The sequence below is a fragment of the Olea europaea genome, chromosome 23 (genome assembly GCF_002742605.1).
Source record: "Olea europaea var. sylvestris chromosome 23, O_europaea_v1, whole genome shotgun sequence".
In the NCBI taxonomy this organism is placed as follows: Eukaryota; Viridiplantae; Streptophyta; class Magnoliopsida; order Lamiales; family Oleaceae; genus Olea; species Olea europaea.
The window spans coordinates 2,265,300-2,280,479 of NC_036259.1; the positions used below are offsets into that span (position 1 = coordinate 2,265,300).

The 15,180-nt window shown below is 32.6% G+C and overlaps 1 protein-coding gene across 2 annotated transcripts; it reads left to right on the top strand.

The window, feature by feature from the left end:
• The first annotated feature begins 250 nt into the window (after nt 1-250).
• On the top strand, nt 251-11,140 carry LOC111372111. Of its 2 annotated transcripts, none has more exons than XM_022994283.1 (14): nt 251-587; nt 3,344-3,434; nt 3,605-3,689; nt 3,982-4,066; nt 5,388-5,457; nt 5,793-5,862; nt 6,280-6,325; nt 6,432-6,678; nt 6,775-6,980; nt 7,129-7,203; nt 8,351-8,420; nt 8,557-8,637; nt 9,237-9,316; nt 10,477-11,140. In XM_022994283.1, the coding sequence occupies exons 1-14, from the start codon at nt 472-474 to the stop codon at nt 10,730-10,732; spliced, it is 1,578 nt and encodes a 525-aa protein (XP_022850051.1). In that variant the 5' UTR covers nt 251-471; the 3' UTR covers nt 10,733-11,140. The 2 variants fall into 2 exon arrangements, with proteins under 2 accessions (XP_022850051.1, XP_022850052.1); XM_022994284.1 differs by lacking the exon at nt 10,477-11,140 and adding an exon at nt 9,402-9,694.
• The last annotated feature ends 4,040 nt before the right edge of the window (nt 11,141-15,180 follow it).

The following is a 15,180-nucleotide window of genomic DNA, read 5'->3' on the forward strand; positions in this document are numbered from 1 at the left end:
TTAAAATAAAATTTTTTTAATAGATTGTGATAGAAATTTTTAAAATATGTGTTTGAAAAATTGTGAAATTCATACAAAATGTGATTAATATTGACTGACTTCAAATAAGCTCATAGTCAAATTATTATAATATAGATTAGGGCGCCGCGATTTACATCCATATAGGTAAATTTAAAAATTATAATAATTATATTTTTAAAAGTGGACGTGTATATATAAATACATGTTATATTCTATTTGGACTAAAAACCCATATTTCCTTTCAAGTTAACTCGATAATTTCATTAGTAAACCTAGCCAGATTTTGGAAACCTTTCGCGAAATTCAGCAGAAGCAATTTCGTTTTCAAATTTTGTCCAAACCCAAAGATCTTTTCAATCGTAAAGATCCTCGTCAAGATATATCCACTGATTATATCTGGGTGTATATAGACGAAATCTTTCTATTTGGGGTGTAGAATTGAGGATAAACATGAGCTGGAGAAGAGTGGGAAAGGCAGCTCAAGCGGTGGCAGCGCACGCTTTGCTTTTCAGTTTCATGGTTTCGCTTGTTCTAAAGCTCGATCATACTGTCTCCTACTCTTGGTGGTCGGGTTTTCTTCACCCAATTCTAGTTTTTTTATTTTTATTTTTTGTGTGTTTTTATTTAATATTTGAGCAAAGACTTTGTTGTTTTTCTTCGAAAATTTGTTAATTAGTTTTTTATTTAGGGAATCGGGTGCCGAAAAGATTTTCTCTTTTTCTTGTAATTCGCGTTTCTGCGAAATTGGTATGGGGATGATGAATTTGGGAATGTGGAGGCTTTTTAGGTTATTGTTGTTGGTTCTTATTATTTTTCGAGTTTTGTAAGAGATTGTGGAAGTAATCAACTGGTGGACTATACCGATTTTAGGAAATCTGGTGTGGAAAAGATTTTCCCCTTTTTATTTTTTATTTTTTTTATTTTGCCTTTCTGCGAAATTGGTATGGGGATGATGAAATATGGAATGTGGAGGCTTGTTAGGTTATTTTTGTTGGTTGTCTTTGTTTTTCGAGTTTTGTAAGAGATTGTGGAAGTAATCAACTGGTGGACTATACCGATTTTAGGAAATCTGGTGTGGAAAAGATTTTCCCCTTTTTATTTTTTATTTTTTTTATTTTGCCTTTCTGCGAAATTGGTATGGGGATGATGAATTTGGGAATGTGGAGGCTTTTTAGGTTATTGTTGTTGGTTCTTATTATTTTTCGAGTTTTGTAAGAGATTGTGGAAGTAATCAACTGGTGGACTCTTGAGGTCTGTAAGGAGTAAACTGTGAAGGCCACCAGTTTATCTAAAATGGAGTCTGTAGGAAGTCTGCAGGAATGATTGGGAGATTGCATATAGTGTTTGTGTATGCTATAGGCAATTCTTCTGAAACATTGGAATAATTCTGCGTCGTCCTACTTGATGAATTGCCACATTCCTTTTGAGTATAGGGTTAGTATAAGTCCTCCACTCTTTGTTATTATTATGGGAAAATTATGTTCAGACGAAACATCACTTTCTCAATGAGAAAGTAGAGACGAATTCTTCCACTCTTTGTTATTATTACGGGAAAATTATGTTCAGAAGAAACATCACTTTCTCAATGAGAAAGTAGAGACGAATTCTTCCACTCTTTGTTATTATTACGGGAAAATTATGTTCAGACGAAACATCACTTTCTCAATGAGAAAGTAGAGACGAATTCTTCCACTCTTTGTTATTATTACGGGAAAATTATGTTCAGAAGAAACATCACTTTCTCAATGAGAAAGTAGAGACGAATTCAGGATATTGATTTTTGAGTTGTGGAAGATGCAATTTTCACGCATTCAATGCACAAATATAGAATCTTATGATTTAGTCATTCAAAATATACGAGTCCTGGTCCCTGTTCATTATCAATCTGCCCGTACATATGCTAACAAGTTGGTGTACATGGTAATTTGAAAGACGTTATCTAGTTAAAGTATGAAGTGGAAGATGCTCGATGAGGTAGGTAGTCAATGGGGAAGCCAGCAAATGCCGGATTATTGCCAGCTTCACAAATAGATTTTTTGGTTAAGGTAATCAAAACGAAGGAAAAAAAAGAGTAACGTTTTAGGCATTTGGTGAATTGTATCGAATATTTTGGAGTAATACTATATATCACCACTGGTGATCACTCGCCAATGTAGCAGTGGCACCACTATTATATTGTCCAATGAATGCATTATTCAATATTTTGGTGTGTGCCTAGATGCACGTGGCATTTCTATATGACATGTCATGCTTGCACCTGCCCTAGGTTTTGACAACGAAGAGTTTTTTTTTTTTTTTTTTCGAGAAAATAAATTCTATTGAACAGAAAAAATTGAACATTGTTTTGCGATTCCAGGGTCTTTTACAGTTTCTGATGTTATTCGTTTTAGGAGCTATAGATTGGATGTGAAAGATGAATTTTTTACGGATGAAGTTATTGCATTGGAAAGAAGTATGAATGTAGCATTTGCTGTAAATTGTAGAGACGGAAAAGAAGAATAATAAGTAGGTTGACGATAGGAGTGCCTTTACCCAAGGTTTGTGCCAAATCAGTAATATATACTAGTTCCCCTTTTTGATTGGTTAACTTCACTAGAATGAAAGAGATTAAACAAGTGATAAACCTATAGACTTTTCCAACTATAATGATCACAGGTGAATTCTGAGACTAGTTCTAGTGGGCTCAATTCATGCTAAAATAGCAACAGAAAATCCTCAACCAAAGAACATAGACCAGAAGTTATTAAAAAAAAAAAAAAATGAAAAGAAAAAAGAAAAAATGTAAAACACTCTTTGGCTTATCAGTATTAACTCTAAAAACTGATATTCGAGCAGTTTGTAGTAAAATTACAACAGAGAACATCCTCTAAGAGCAGGAATCTTGTGAAATCAGCATAATCTCCTTGTAATTGCCAAACTTATGAGTATTTACATCAGAGGATTGTGGAGATGGTTGTCGCAAGAGAATTTCCTGTTGGTGGTTGATGCAACTTAGGCAACATTTCTGATTACTCATCTGAAAGAAAGGAATGCAGAAATGATTTTATTTGTAATGCTGATTCTGTTAACATAAAATTCTGCAGGGTTTAATGGCTATTATAGATCCTGAAATGCTATGCTTCATCTCCCAATATCTAATTGGTATCTGATTCAGATTTTTCTATGCTTTAAATGTAATTCCGGCTCCACGCAGTTTATGACGTTGATAGTTTTTCCATGTCTATATATCATTTGATTCTGTCATCAATAATGATCTTAGAATCAGCGAATAAATCTTGGCTTTTGTCTATAACATGGATCATTAAATCTCTTTGATGTGCAGGATTGTTTTTCTTCCACTGTGGCTATTTCATGCTGTTGTTGCCCGAGGAAGATTCTCTCTACCTGCCCCATCTGTTCCACATGATCGCCATGTATGCCCATATTTTTCTTTGTATTTTTGGAATAACATTGACCATACAAATTCTGCTAGTCTAGTTGAAGTTGAATTGCAACTCCAAATCTCCATGTTGAGCATGCATCATGATAGTTTGTATATATTTCTTTGTTTATTTATTTCCTTTTGTCTAAAATCTGTGGGTAGTGGGCACCATGTCATGCTGTTGTTGCTGCGCCGTTGCTTGTTGCATTTGAACTGCTTCTCTGTACATATCTTGAGAGCACAGATGGTAAGGAAGAAAAATCCTCCAATAACTTTTACTACTATTAAGAAATTGAATTTAACTTATCTTTTATTTCCTTGTTTATTATCTTCCTTACAAACTCTAGCTCTATTATTTTGCAGAAGAGATAAATTTTTACCTTTGTGCTCGTAATCTGCTTTACTCTTCCTCTATCTTAAGATGTGTTGGTGAAATGATGAAAAAATTGTTTTAGGACACAATGTTATTCCTGTTTTCAATAGAATTTTTTGAAAACTGTTATTGATTTGAAATTTTTTAATTTTGTTCCATGATGCAGTCAATCATTCTGCTGCAGTGAACTTGAAAATTGTCTTCCTTCCTTTGTTGGGATTTGAGGTTATTATCCTCATTGACAATTTCCGGTACGGTAATCCACTTGATTGTCCTTATTCGGTCTGCTTTTGTTCACATGGAAAAAAGGGTGCCGCTATATACATCCACAGTTTTTATGTATATATACATCCATTCTGTTTACATCCCTATTAAAATATTAAAAAATTACTATTTTCATCAACGTCAAATTTCAATATTGTCCTTATTAAATTCATTCATTTAAACATTATAGATCCATACAAATTTTATATATTCATCCATTATAAATACATTCTTGATACAATTTTAAAAGCATTATAAAAATCACTATATTCATTTAATCACTATCAACATTAAATCTGCTTCTTACTTTCATTTTCTATATTGTCATGTTGGTGCTTTAAAATTTAGTTATAAAGTTTCGCAATGTAAGAATATTTGAACAGATATTGTCATAAAATAATAATGATAATAATAATAATAATAATAATATTTGAATAGATATTGAAACTTATTTTGAAATTTCTCGTATATTTTCAACTATTAAGCCATACTTAAAAAAGCATAAAAAATAATATTTCATTTTTCATAGTCATGAAAGAATTATGGCTCTGTTTGTTTCCCATTTTTAGAAAAATGAGAATGAAAAATATATAAGTTATGAGCCCACACAAGAGATAAAAATTCAAATTTGATGACTTGATGTGATGAATAACAGTCATATTTTTCATTTTAATGGGAAACGGGGGCTATAACTCTAATAATGTGTTGTTTTGTATTTTATTTTATTTTATTTTTTTAAATTTCCATTGAAGATGATATTTTATAATTAGGGTTTCATGTTTTAGATGAAGATGATAATTTATTATTATTATTATTAGAATTTTAGTTAAACACAAACTCTGAAAGAATATAAAAAGGTTTAAAAGAATTTATAAAAATAAATATTAGTGGATGAAGTTAGAAGGATATATTTTTATCTAATTTATATATGTCTATTTAGGTAAATTTATATAGGATAAAAAATATAGTATAATTATATTTTTAAAAGTGGATGTATATATAAAAATTGTAGATGTAAATAGCGGTACCCAAAAAAATTCTCTTAGCACATGCAAGTTCCAATAAGTAATAAATTCATATGCACATCATCCATTTCCATTGGTACACCCAAATACCTTTCGCAGTGTATATTAATGAAGCAAGTTGTTTCTACAATAAAAATACCACCGTGAAAAAGAAAACTCAAATACTTCAGCCTTTTGAACTAGGCTTATATTTAGTGGGAAAATAATGAAAAAGGGTTTTCATAAATCGATTTTTCATGGAATACTTCTCTTTTACCCTTTCATATTCCTATTGATGTAACAGAATGTGCAAAGCTTTATTACCTGGAGATAGTGAAAACATGAGTGATGAGGCAATATGGGAAACTCTTCCTGTAAGTTTTTGGATTTAACAGAAGTAATATAATGTTCCTACTCTGTTCTTAAAAGTTGTTCAGCAGTTCTGAGTGTTACACTTCTATTATATCAATCTGCAAGTTTAGCAGGTGAATGGTTTAGTGAATCACATTGTACTGGTTGTATTTTATTTATTTATTTATTTATTTATTTTGTGTGTCATTAAACAAATCTAAAGAATTTCCGTATGACATGGTGTAGAAGAGATTGAAATTTATAATTGACTTTTTAAAATCAATGGATATTTCTAGACTTTCATGTCAGCTTGCTTGGTTTTCAATATGACTTTACTAATGACAGTTATTATAATTAGCACTTCTGGGTGGCAATCTCCATGATTTTCTTTCTTGCTGCTACAGTGTTCACCCTCCTGAAGCTATGTGGTATGACACACTCTCTCACACTCCTTTTTTCTCTCTGTATGTGTTTCCCCTATGATTCCCGCGCCATAAAAGATAGAAGAAAAGAAGAAAAAGTTCGGACGTCGTAAATCTGTAATTATTAATATAATAGTCAATCACCACCATCACTGGTTTTACTATCTTGATCACATGCGTGTACACGCGCACACCACAAAAAAATTAGAAAAGGTACTCCAAAGTCACTCTCAAACTATGTTTCTATAAACTTCAGATTCTGTTTCATCTGCAATAAGATTTCATCGTTCGAATATTGTTAACTACTTGATTTTGTAGTCCTCTGAACTATCCGTTCAAGTGTTTGGTTCATACTGAATTAATGCTTAATTTCCCTATATTAGCTTTAGTCTTGCCAATTTCCTACATTTTGTTCGGTTGTAGGTGATATTGGTGCCCTTGGCTGGTGGGACTTGTTCATAAATTATGGGTACTATTCCTAACCTTCAATAAGTCTTTTACCTTCACCGTTCTTTCTTTATGATGTGTTTACATGGCTGCAATGCTGAGATATGGCTTATTTTGCGTTTCTATAGTATTGCAGAGTGCTTTGCATTTCTTGTCTGCACAAAATGGTCTAATCCGGCGATTCATAGAAATTCTCATACAATAGAAGCAAGTTCATCATCAACTGCTATTAGATATCTTCACTGGAATAGCGGTTTGGTGGTATCTTCAGATGATCAGTCTCGGGATAGAATGTGTGGTCTGCAAGACATTGGTGGCCACATTATGAAAATTCCAATTATTATTTTTCAAATCCTCCTTTGTATGCACCTTGAGGTATCCATTAGACGTGTTGACGCTGTGGTTAACTGATTACTTAACGGTTCTTCTTTGGAATTTTTTTATCAACTAAGAAACATAGTTTTTAATCAGGGAACACCACCAGTTGCTAGACATGTTCCTCTTCCAATCATCTTTTCTCCTATTTTTGTACTGCAAGCAGCTGGGCTCTTGTTTTCTGCATCAAGATTAGTTGAGAAAATTGTTATTTTACTACGAAATGACGCTGTCAGAGGAAGATATGTTACATACTCTTCAAGAGTTCGTGATTGCTTTGCTTTCTTGCACCATGGTTCCAGGTATTGTCCAAAGATTGGCTATTAGATCGAAGGTCATGCCTCGTCCGGTGGAGATTGGGGTTAATTACTAATAATCTGATTCAGGGTTTTTTAACAATAGTTGGAATACCTTGTACTCAATTTTGCATACTTGTGAATTTTCAATCAGGCTGCTTGGCTGGTGGTCATTAGATGAAGCAAGTCGAGAAGAACAGGTGCGCCTCTTCCAAGATGGGGTCTCAGGGTAAGATTTTCTAAACCATGCAATGTCTCTTGACATTGCTGCTGGAAGACTGATATGATCAAATGTTGGCTTATAAAGAAAGGACCATGCTACATTCACCTAATGATTTACACAATCTTTTACACACACAACACGTGGCGGCCCCCTATTGGAGGCGCGGCTGGTGGGGCCGCCATGTGTTGTGTGTGTAAAAGATTGTGTAAATCTTTGTGTACAAATAGTTTAATCCATAAAGAAATTACATCTGATAAATGAGTGTCAGCTGAAATGAGATGGCGTGGTGCTTATGTGGTAAAACAAGAAGAGGGAGAGAATTAGAAATAACCGCATCTTCGCCGTTGGTTAAGGTAGCATCCATTAAAAATGAATTTGTGGGAGAATTATTTGAGATGGTTTGGGCACATCCAAATGAGCTAATTAGAAAGGACTTGAGCATTTGTGGTTTAAGTTTGGAGGCGAAGGGTAGTATTTTGGGACTTTATTGCCACAGTAATTTTCTGAGTAGAGACATCCTTGACACAAAGAAAAGACAACAATCCTATTCCTATAAAGTACGAAATTGCAAAAAAACAAATTCAAGAAAAGAGAGCTATGAGGCTGCAAAATGTATAATGAATAAGCTCTTCACCAATCTATTTTGGGTTCCTAAACATTTTGAGGGAACCATAGCATTTAAGAGAAGCTACCATGACAGTCAGCAATGGAAATCTGATCCTAATAAAATAAGATTGTTCTTAATTCACTTAGTACCATGCACTTTGAAAAAAACAAATTATGTGGCAAATAGGTACAGCTTTTCTCGTGGAAGGTTGCATGTAAGTTACACAGTTAGTTACTGGTATTGTCATGATATCATGGAAACTAACTAATTCAACCCGTGTGAGAAGTTGGGCAATGCAAATTGCTGTGCTTTTTCCCTCACATCTTTTCAACTATTAATTTTGACATGAGAAATATTTTTTGATTGCTCTCTTTTCTTCGGATCTCGCAATGCACTGATGCAGTGCTTCATTCGTTTTCACCTTCTCCAATAGTACTTAACTTCATTTTTATTCTATCTTGCATCAAATCTTAAGCGATGCAACAAGTGTAGACATGTTCCATGTTTTAGTTTAGCACAATGATTTTACTATTATGAATGATACAGTTATAACACTTTTTGCGGTTATCCACCTGATATAGTGAAGAAAATGCCAAAGAAGGATCTCGCTGAGGAGGTAAATATAATCTCTTCAATTTAGAACACTCCAATGATAGTTTCTTTCTATGTAATTCTCATCATATTCCAGCTTACTACAAAGTTATTCATTTCAGTTTCTACTTAATTCTGTTGTTTGATCCTTTTGTTTTAAGGTTTGGAGACTTCAAGCTGCTCTTGGTGAGCAAATGGAAATTACCAAATACAACCAACAGGAATATGAAAGACTTCAACATGTAACAATCTTACTCTCGACTAATGTAGTTGATGCTTCGCCAACATCTAATACTTAATTTTCCATGCCATGCTGACGAATTATGTTGTATGCTGTTCCCATTTTTTATTTTATTTATTTGTTTATTTATTTTTTTGTTGGTGAACTTGACTATTTGCTAAAATAGAATTCATTCATCAATGCTATATTTAAATATCGTTTTGCCCCAATAAATTTAACTGTCAAGAAGTTTTATTTTTAAAGTAAGTTGGATGAATATTTTTCAACCCAAAAATAATTATAGTAATAAATATTTCCAGTATTACTACATCTTTTACAGTCAGAGATCATATCTCTGTTACCTACATCTTCGTAGATACAGTAGCATATTGAACAACCTTAAAAGTTGAGCAAACACTACAAAAAGCAGCCTAAAGAAGGAAACTTTTTTCTGATCGGTGTTATTTTCTTGTTATAAAATGTCAACATTCTTCACAATAAAGGCATACGTTTCTTGGATTTTTTTTTTACTGAATTACATTTTCTGTTTGAATGCTCTTTAAAATTTATAAGCGCATTAGGAGGTTGGATTCCTAACTATTTTATTGTAATTCTGTCCAGGAAAAAGTTCTATGTAGAGTCTGTTTCGAGGGAGAGATTAGCCTGGTTCTTCTTCCATGTAGGCACCGCATTCTGTGCAGGTACGATTAATTTGTTAGTTCTCTGCAGCTCATCTAACATGTGCTTTCTTTGTTCGCATACTAATTGATCTTTAATTTCGTGCAGCAACTGCTCTGATAAATGTAAGAAATGCCCTATTTGTCGTGTGTCTATCGAGGAACGCTTACCTGTATATGATGTATAGACAGACTTGTATATACCTAATCTGTAATGTATTTGAATGGGTAGATGCAGTTTTCTCCACAACTCTCAGTATTAGTGAGATTAGCTTTGATAGAACTAACAGAATCTAACTTTGACCTCACTGTAATACCCTTATTTTCATTCTTTGTAAATATGAAGGAGAAAGCTGTATTTATAATTCCTTTGTTTCAATATTGGTATTTCTGGTATTGAGAGCTTTGAGGTCTTTTAGGGGTAAAGAATGCTCATTAAGGATCTACATCTTGTGTTCGGGTTTGCTTCGAAGTTAAAAGCGTACCCTTTTTTCTTTTTCTTTTTTTTCCTCAAGAAAATCTATTATGTCAATAATTTGAGGCATGCTCATTATATTTGGATGTTACTATTAATGGTCGTGCTACAGATAAATAATAGGTTTACATAATGATTTTTTTTTTTTTTTTTTTGGGGTTTCTCTTTCTCAAATTTCGGTACTAATACTTCTTTAAAAGGTATTAATTAAAGTTTAATTAATTGGGACAATCTAATTCAAAATTTTGGTAATCATTTATAAAAACTTAAGGTTGTCTAGCATTTTAAGTAAACTAATCTAAACAATATGTCACCAAAGTGACCTCTTTTGTGTAGATTGATTTGTTTAGGATGCTTGGATGTTGTGTGTGTGTCTTTTCATGCGGAAATTAGCCGGCCCAAAGGAAGGTTAATATCTGACCGAATTACACACACTTGTGGTGATGAATGTGTGGCAATTATAAGATTTCCATGTGAATAATAAATCAATCCAAAGATGGGTTTATTATTTGACAGGAGTTATTGTCAATGTTTGATCACTATACTGAGAGCACCATTTGCAATTAATATAACTGTCCAAAGACTTGATGTTGATGTAGCACTAGGTATCTTGAGATGGGATTTACCACTATTTGAATTTATCAATTTTTAACCTAAAATAAAAAATAAGTTTTAATTAATATTTTTTTTTTTTTTTTTGATAACCCAGGTGTCCCAACTTAGCCAGACTAAATCCTGGACCTCTAGCCCCCGGCCCCTCAGTGACTAGTGGAGGTAAATCGCAGGTTGTGCCCTTGTTGGTTCTCAGGTTCCCACATGACTTTTACTCCTTCCCCAAAGGGACCCTCCTCCATGGTTATTACATCACCAAGCTGTTCCAACCCTTCCTCTGGTTATTACATCACTTGGCTGCTCCAACCAGGAATCGAACTCCCCACACTTGGTTCCAGAGCCCCCCAATGTGATTGTTCCGCCAACTTGGATGTGCCCTGGGGGGCAGGTTTACATAATGATTTGAATACACATTATGTGGTGATAGATAATTGGATCAGAATTCTTCCCAAAAAAAAAAAAAAGAAAAGAAAAGAGGAAAGAACAAAAATATACTTTTTTTTTTGACACGTCGTCTGTATGTTGCTAATGGGGCTTCAACTGAGCCTTGTATGGCTAGAAATGCCTTCCACTTGACGATCTCTTTTTCAAATTTAGCTTTTTCTCTCAGCTGATAGCTTAGCTCACGCTCTGGCAAAGGATGACGTTTGGGTAGAAAAGCCTTCTAGTTTTATTGTAAAATGGAATGGTGGTTGTAGAATAGAACGCGAGTGTGTCAAATGCTACATCCGTCTTATAAGGGTACGCTTTATTATTTTTAATTTTCTGATATGCATTTATTTAATGTACTTTATTATTTGCAAATATACACTAATCTTATTTAAACATTATTTAATGTAGGGATATATTTGGAAAAATGTAAGAAATTTTTTTATTTTTAATTATATTAATCACATTTTCTTAATCTGTGTGAAATAAAAACAAGCCTATCTTTATGGGATGGAGTAAGTAAAATTTACCTCCAAGTTCCACCAAACAACTTCCTTTTCCTCGGAAGCTACTATAAACATATCATTATGACGTTCAATCATGTTGGATGTTATATATTAACCTTCGAATAATAAATACTATAGACCTAATTAATATTAGACTCATATGCAGAAACATCACAACGACTAGATTGATAATATATTTTTTTGAATTTATGGCACCTAATATGGAGACGGTCATTTCATTATTCATATGGACCTTAAGAAACTCGGTGATAAATAATGAGAGGCACCGTTGCTGACAGTCGAGGAATTAATAATCATACCTTAAGTAACTCAAATTTTTAAAAATGGAAGAAACTATAATTTGCATGTTAAATCAGGTTTTTTGCTAACAAATTTTCCTAACTATGTAGACCATTGTCACCCCCAAGCAAGATAGGGGTCGTATAACGTAAGAACAATTTACTATATACCACAAATAAATGCACCAATGCTTCCAGTAACAGAATAGTAATAATTCTGTGGTTCATATATTTAACAAATTCTTCACCCTTAACCTGATTATCGAAAAGATAATAAAATTAACCGCATAGGCTTTATTATAATTATATATAGTTAGAGATACAAAGAATACATAAAAAATAATAAAACGCTTCCAAGCTAGAGTTTTGTACTACACTTGGGGCCTCATCGCGCTCCACCCCAAGGATTGAAGAATTCACCGACGGGCCTTCCATTTCCGCTTCGGAAAAAGGCTCTAATAAGACCCCCTCGTCAAAGTCCGTCCACCCGGCCGAGATTGATGGATCGGAAGGAGTCGGAAGTGCTTCCACCATAGTCAAAATCAAAAAAGGATAAACAAAGCAAAATTCAGGGGGCCATGTGGGGCTGCTTTTAGCCTGGGCATTGAGAGATTTCCTAACTTATTTTGGTTACAATAAATGATGAATTACAAAACTCATTATAACCTGGATGATAAAATCAGCACTAGTGATAATAGCATAATTCTTAACAAGTAGACATGATTATATACTTAGCCCCAGTTTGATAGGATTATAAAATATATATTCTAATTTTTATAAAACTAAATTATCAATAGTTTAGTAATTAATCTCTAAATTAAAGGTAACTAAATAAGGATAATTACCATCTCCCCCCCCCAACACAACTGTGTCTCTTTGTATTCGCTCTCTTTTTAATATATATGTGCGGTGATAGTTTTATGGTGGTGTATATAGTGTCGGTGATGGTGCTGGTGCTGGTTCTGGTTCTGGTTCAGTGCGGTGGATCTAGGATAGGTGCAGCCGATGGTGGTGATGGTTGTTATGATTGTGGTGGTGGTGGTGCGAGGTGGTGTGTGGGATGGTGTACTGGTATAGTATGGTAATGGTAGTGCAAGTTGGTGTATGCGGGTGGTGGTGATTGTGTAGTGTGGTGATGGTGCTTCGATGGATTTGGGTGGTGCTGGTTATGGGGGTGTGGTGAGGTAGCCGCGACGTATCGATACATATTTGTGTCGGATGGTGGTGCAGTGGCTCTTGCAGTGTCATTTTTTACTCATTATTCATTCTCGTCCCAACAATTTATTTATTTATTATTATTATTTTTTATTTTTGATTTTGTGATGACCAGAGTTCTGGGTGGATTTTGGTGTATTGGTAATGGGCATCGTTGTGGTGTGGTGCAGGCTACGTCACGGTTGTGCGATGGTGGTGTAGGTGTTATTGGTTGGAATTGTAGTGGATGTGGGTAGTGGTGTTGTGGAGGTGGCAGCACGTCATGATGGATTTGAGGAGGTGATGGTAGTTCATTAGATGTGGTGTCAGCGTGGGTGTAGGCGGGATGGGGTAGGTGAAGTGGAAGAGATGATGAGAAACTTGCAACCAATTAATTGAGTAATTGTGAACAACAAAACAAATAAAGCGTGGCCCATATAATATATAATCTAAAACAATTTGTGATTAAATTTGTAATTGTGAAGTATAATTTGTGTTTTCCCGATCGATAAGTAAGTTGTGATCAATTAATTTGATAATTTATGATCGCAAAATATCTCGTGATCAATTAATGTGATAATTTGTGATTGTGAATAAATTGTGATATATAAAATTCGTGATTTGTGATCGAGAAATACATCGTGATCAATTAATTTCATAAGTTATGATCAAGAAATAATTTGTAACTAATTAATTTGATAAATTGTTAAAGTGAAATAAATTGTGATATATAAAATTTTTAATTTATGTATGTGACTTTATATGATTGTGATTAATACATAACTATGACCACAAATTATATATTGTTGTGATCTCAATTTATTTATTTAATTAGATATATTTAATTATCTATTTAATTAATACCATATGATTTTTGGAATCAATATATAACATTACAAAAATTTTGAGTGTACAGAATTTTAAGTTTATAGAATGTGTAGTCTTACAAATGGTGGACCCCACATAAATATTTTATTGCAAAAAAAATCACCCACCCCCTTGATGTGTATATTCTGTACAATATCTGTACACTTAAATTTCTGTACATGTAAATTAACTCATAACATTAAGGTTATATTTGAGCCATATTTTTTTTTCAAGAAAATACATTATTAAACAGTGATTGACATCACTTTAAATACACATTTTTCAATAAAATAATATTACACGTAGATTTAAAACCTTTCTTTATTTTTTAATCACACATTTCCATCAATACACTATTTAAAATATATTATTAGGAATATAATGTGTCTCCAACAAGGGATAAATTCTTATGTTATGTATCAGTGACAAGTCATATACATTTATTGATGGATAAATTTATGATGAATTTCATCATTTGAATTAAGTTGAAATTTATCAATGGATCTATATGACAATTCATCAGTACTTAACATAAGATGAGTATCGATATTCATTAGATTGTTTTTGTATATAGAATATAAAAAACTATTTATGACCCGATTTTTGAAATAAATTTCAAGTTCATCAAAATTTAAATTATATCTTTAAAAAAAGATGCTTATGTATTTTTTTTCCTGAATTTCAACCACTATTTCATAAGATTTACAATTTTTTACATACATTTGATCAATTTTATCAAAATTTAATAAAAAATTGATTTTAATTCCCATCAAACACCTACTGTTTGTACTCCATTAAAATGAGTTTTTGAGAAAAAATGTATTTGAAAATAGTGATTTTTTTTGAGAATATATGATTAAAAAAATAAAAATTTATTTTACATATAGTATTATTTTATTGAAAAATGTAGATTAATTTGAAAAAATAATAAGACTTGTTTGAGCCCCATTAAATTGAAAAAATAAATTTTGAAATAACACATTCATAGAGATTGCGTGGTTAAAAAATAAAGAAAGTTTTGAATTTGTATAACGTTATTTTATTAAAGAACATGTGATTCAAAAAAAAAAAGAGAAAAAAATGTATTTTGAAAAAAAATTGAAATAAAAAAAGGTCATCATCTAACACTTTCTCAGTCGAGCATGTCGCATAGAAATGCAAGATAGGATTAATTTATAATAAAAATATAAAATAATACTATTTGCAACTTTACTTTCGTAATCGCTTTACGTAGTATATATGTGACGATTTGATGTCACATTAATTCGATTTCCCCAACTAACGCTTTCTCGGTCGAACATATTGCATAGAGCTTAGCTAATACAATTTATTTGGCTGACGTGGCTTACAGAGTATTGCTTCAATTTGAGAGTTCAGCGTCATAAAAAAATAAAAAAATAAAAATAAAAATACATCAAATTACTAACCCTGACATTTATGCTATGTAAACCATGGTGAAATCAAATTAGTAATCATCATATATATGCTAGGTCAACGACCATAACA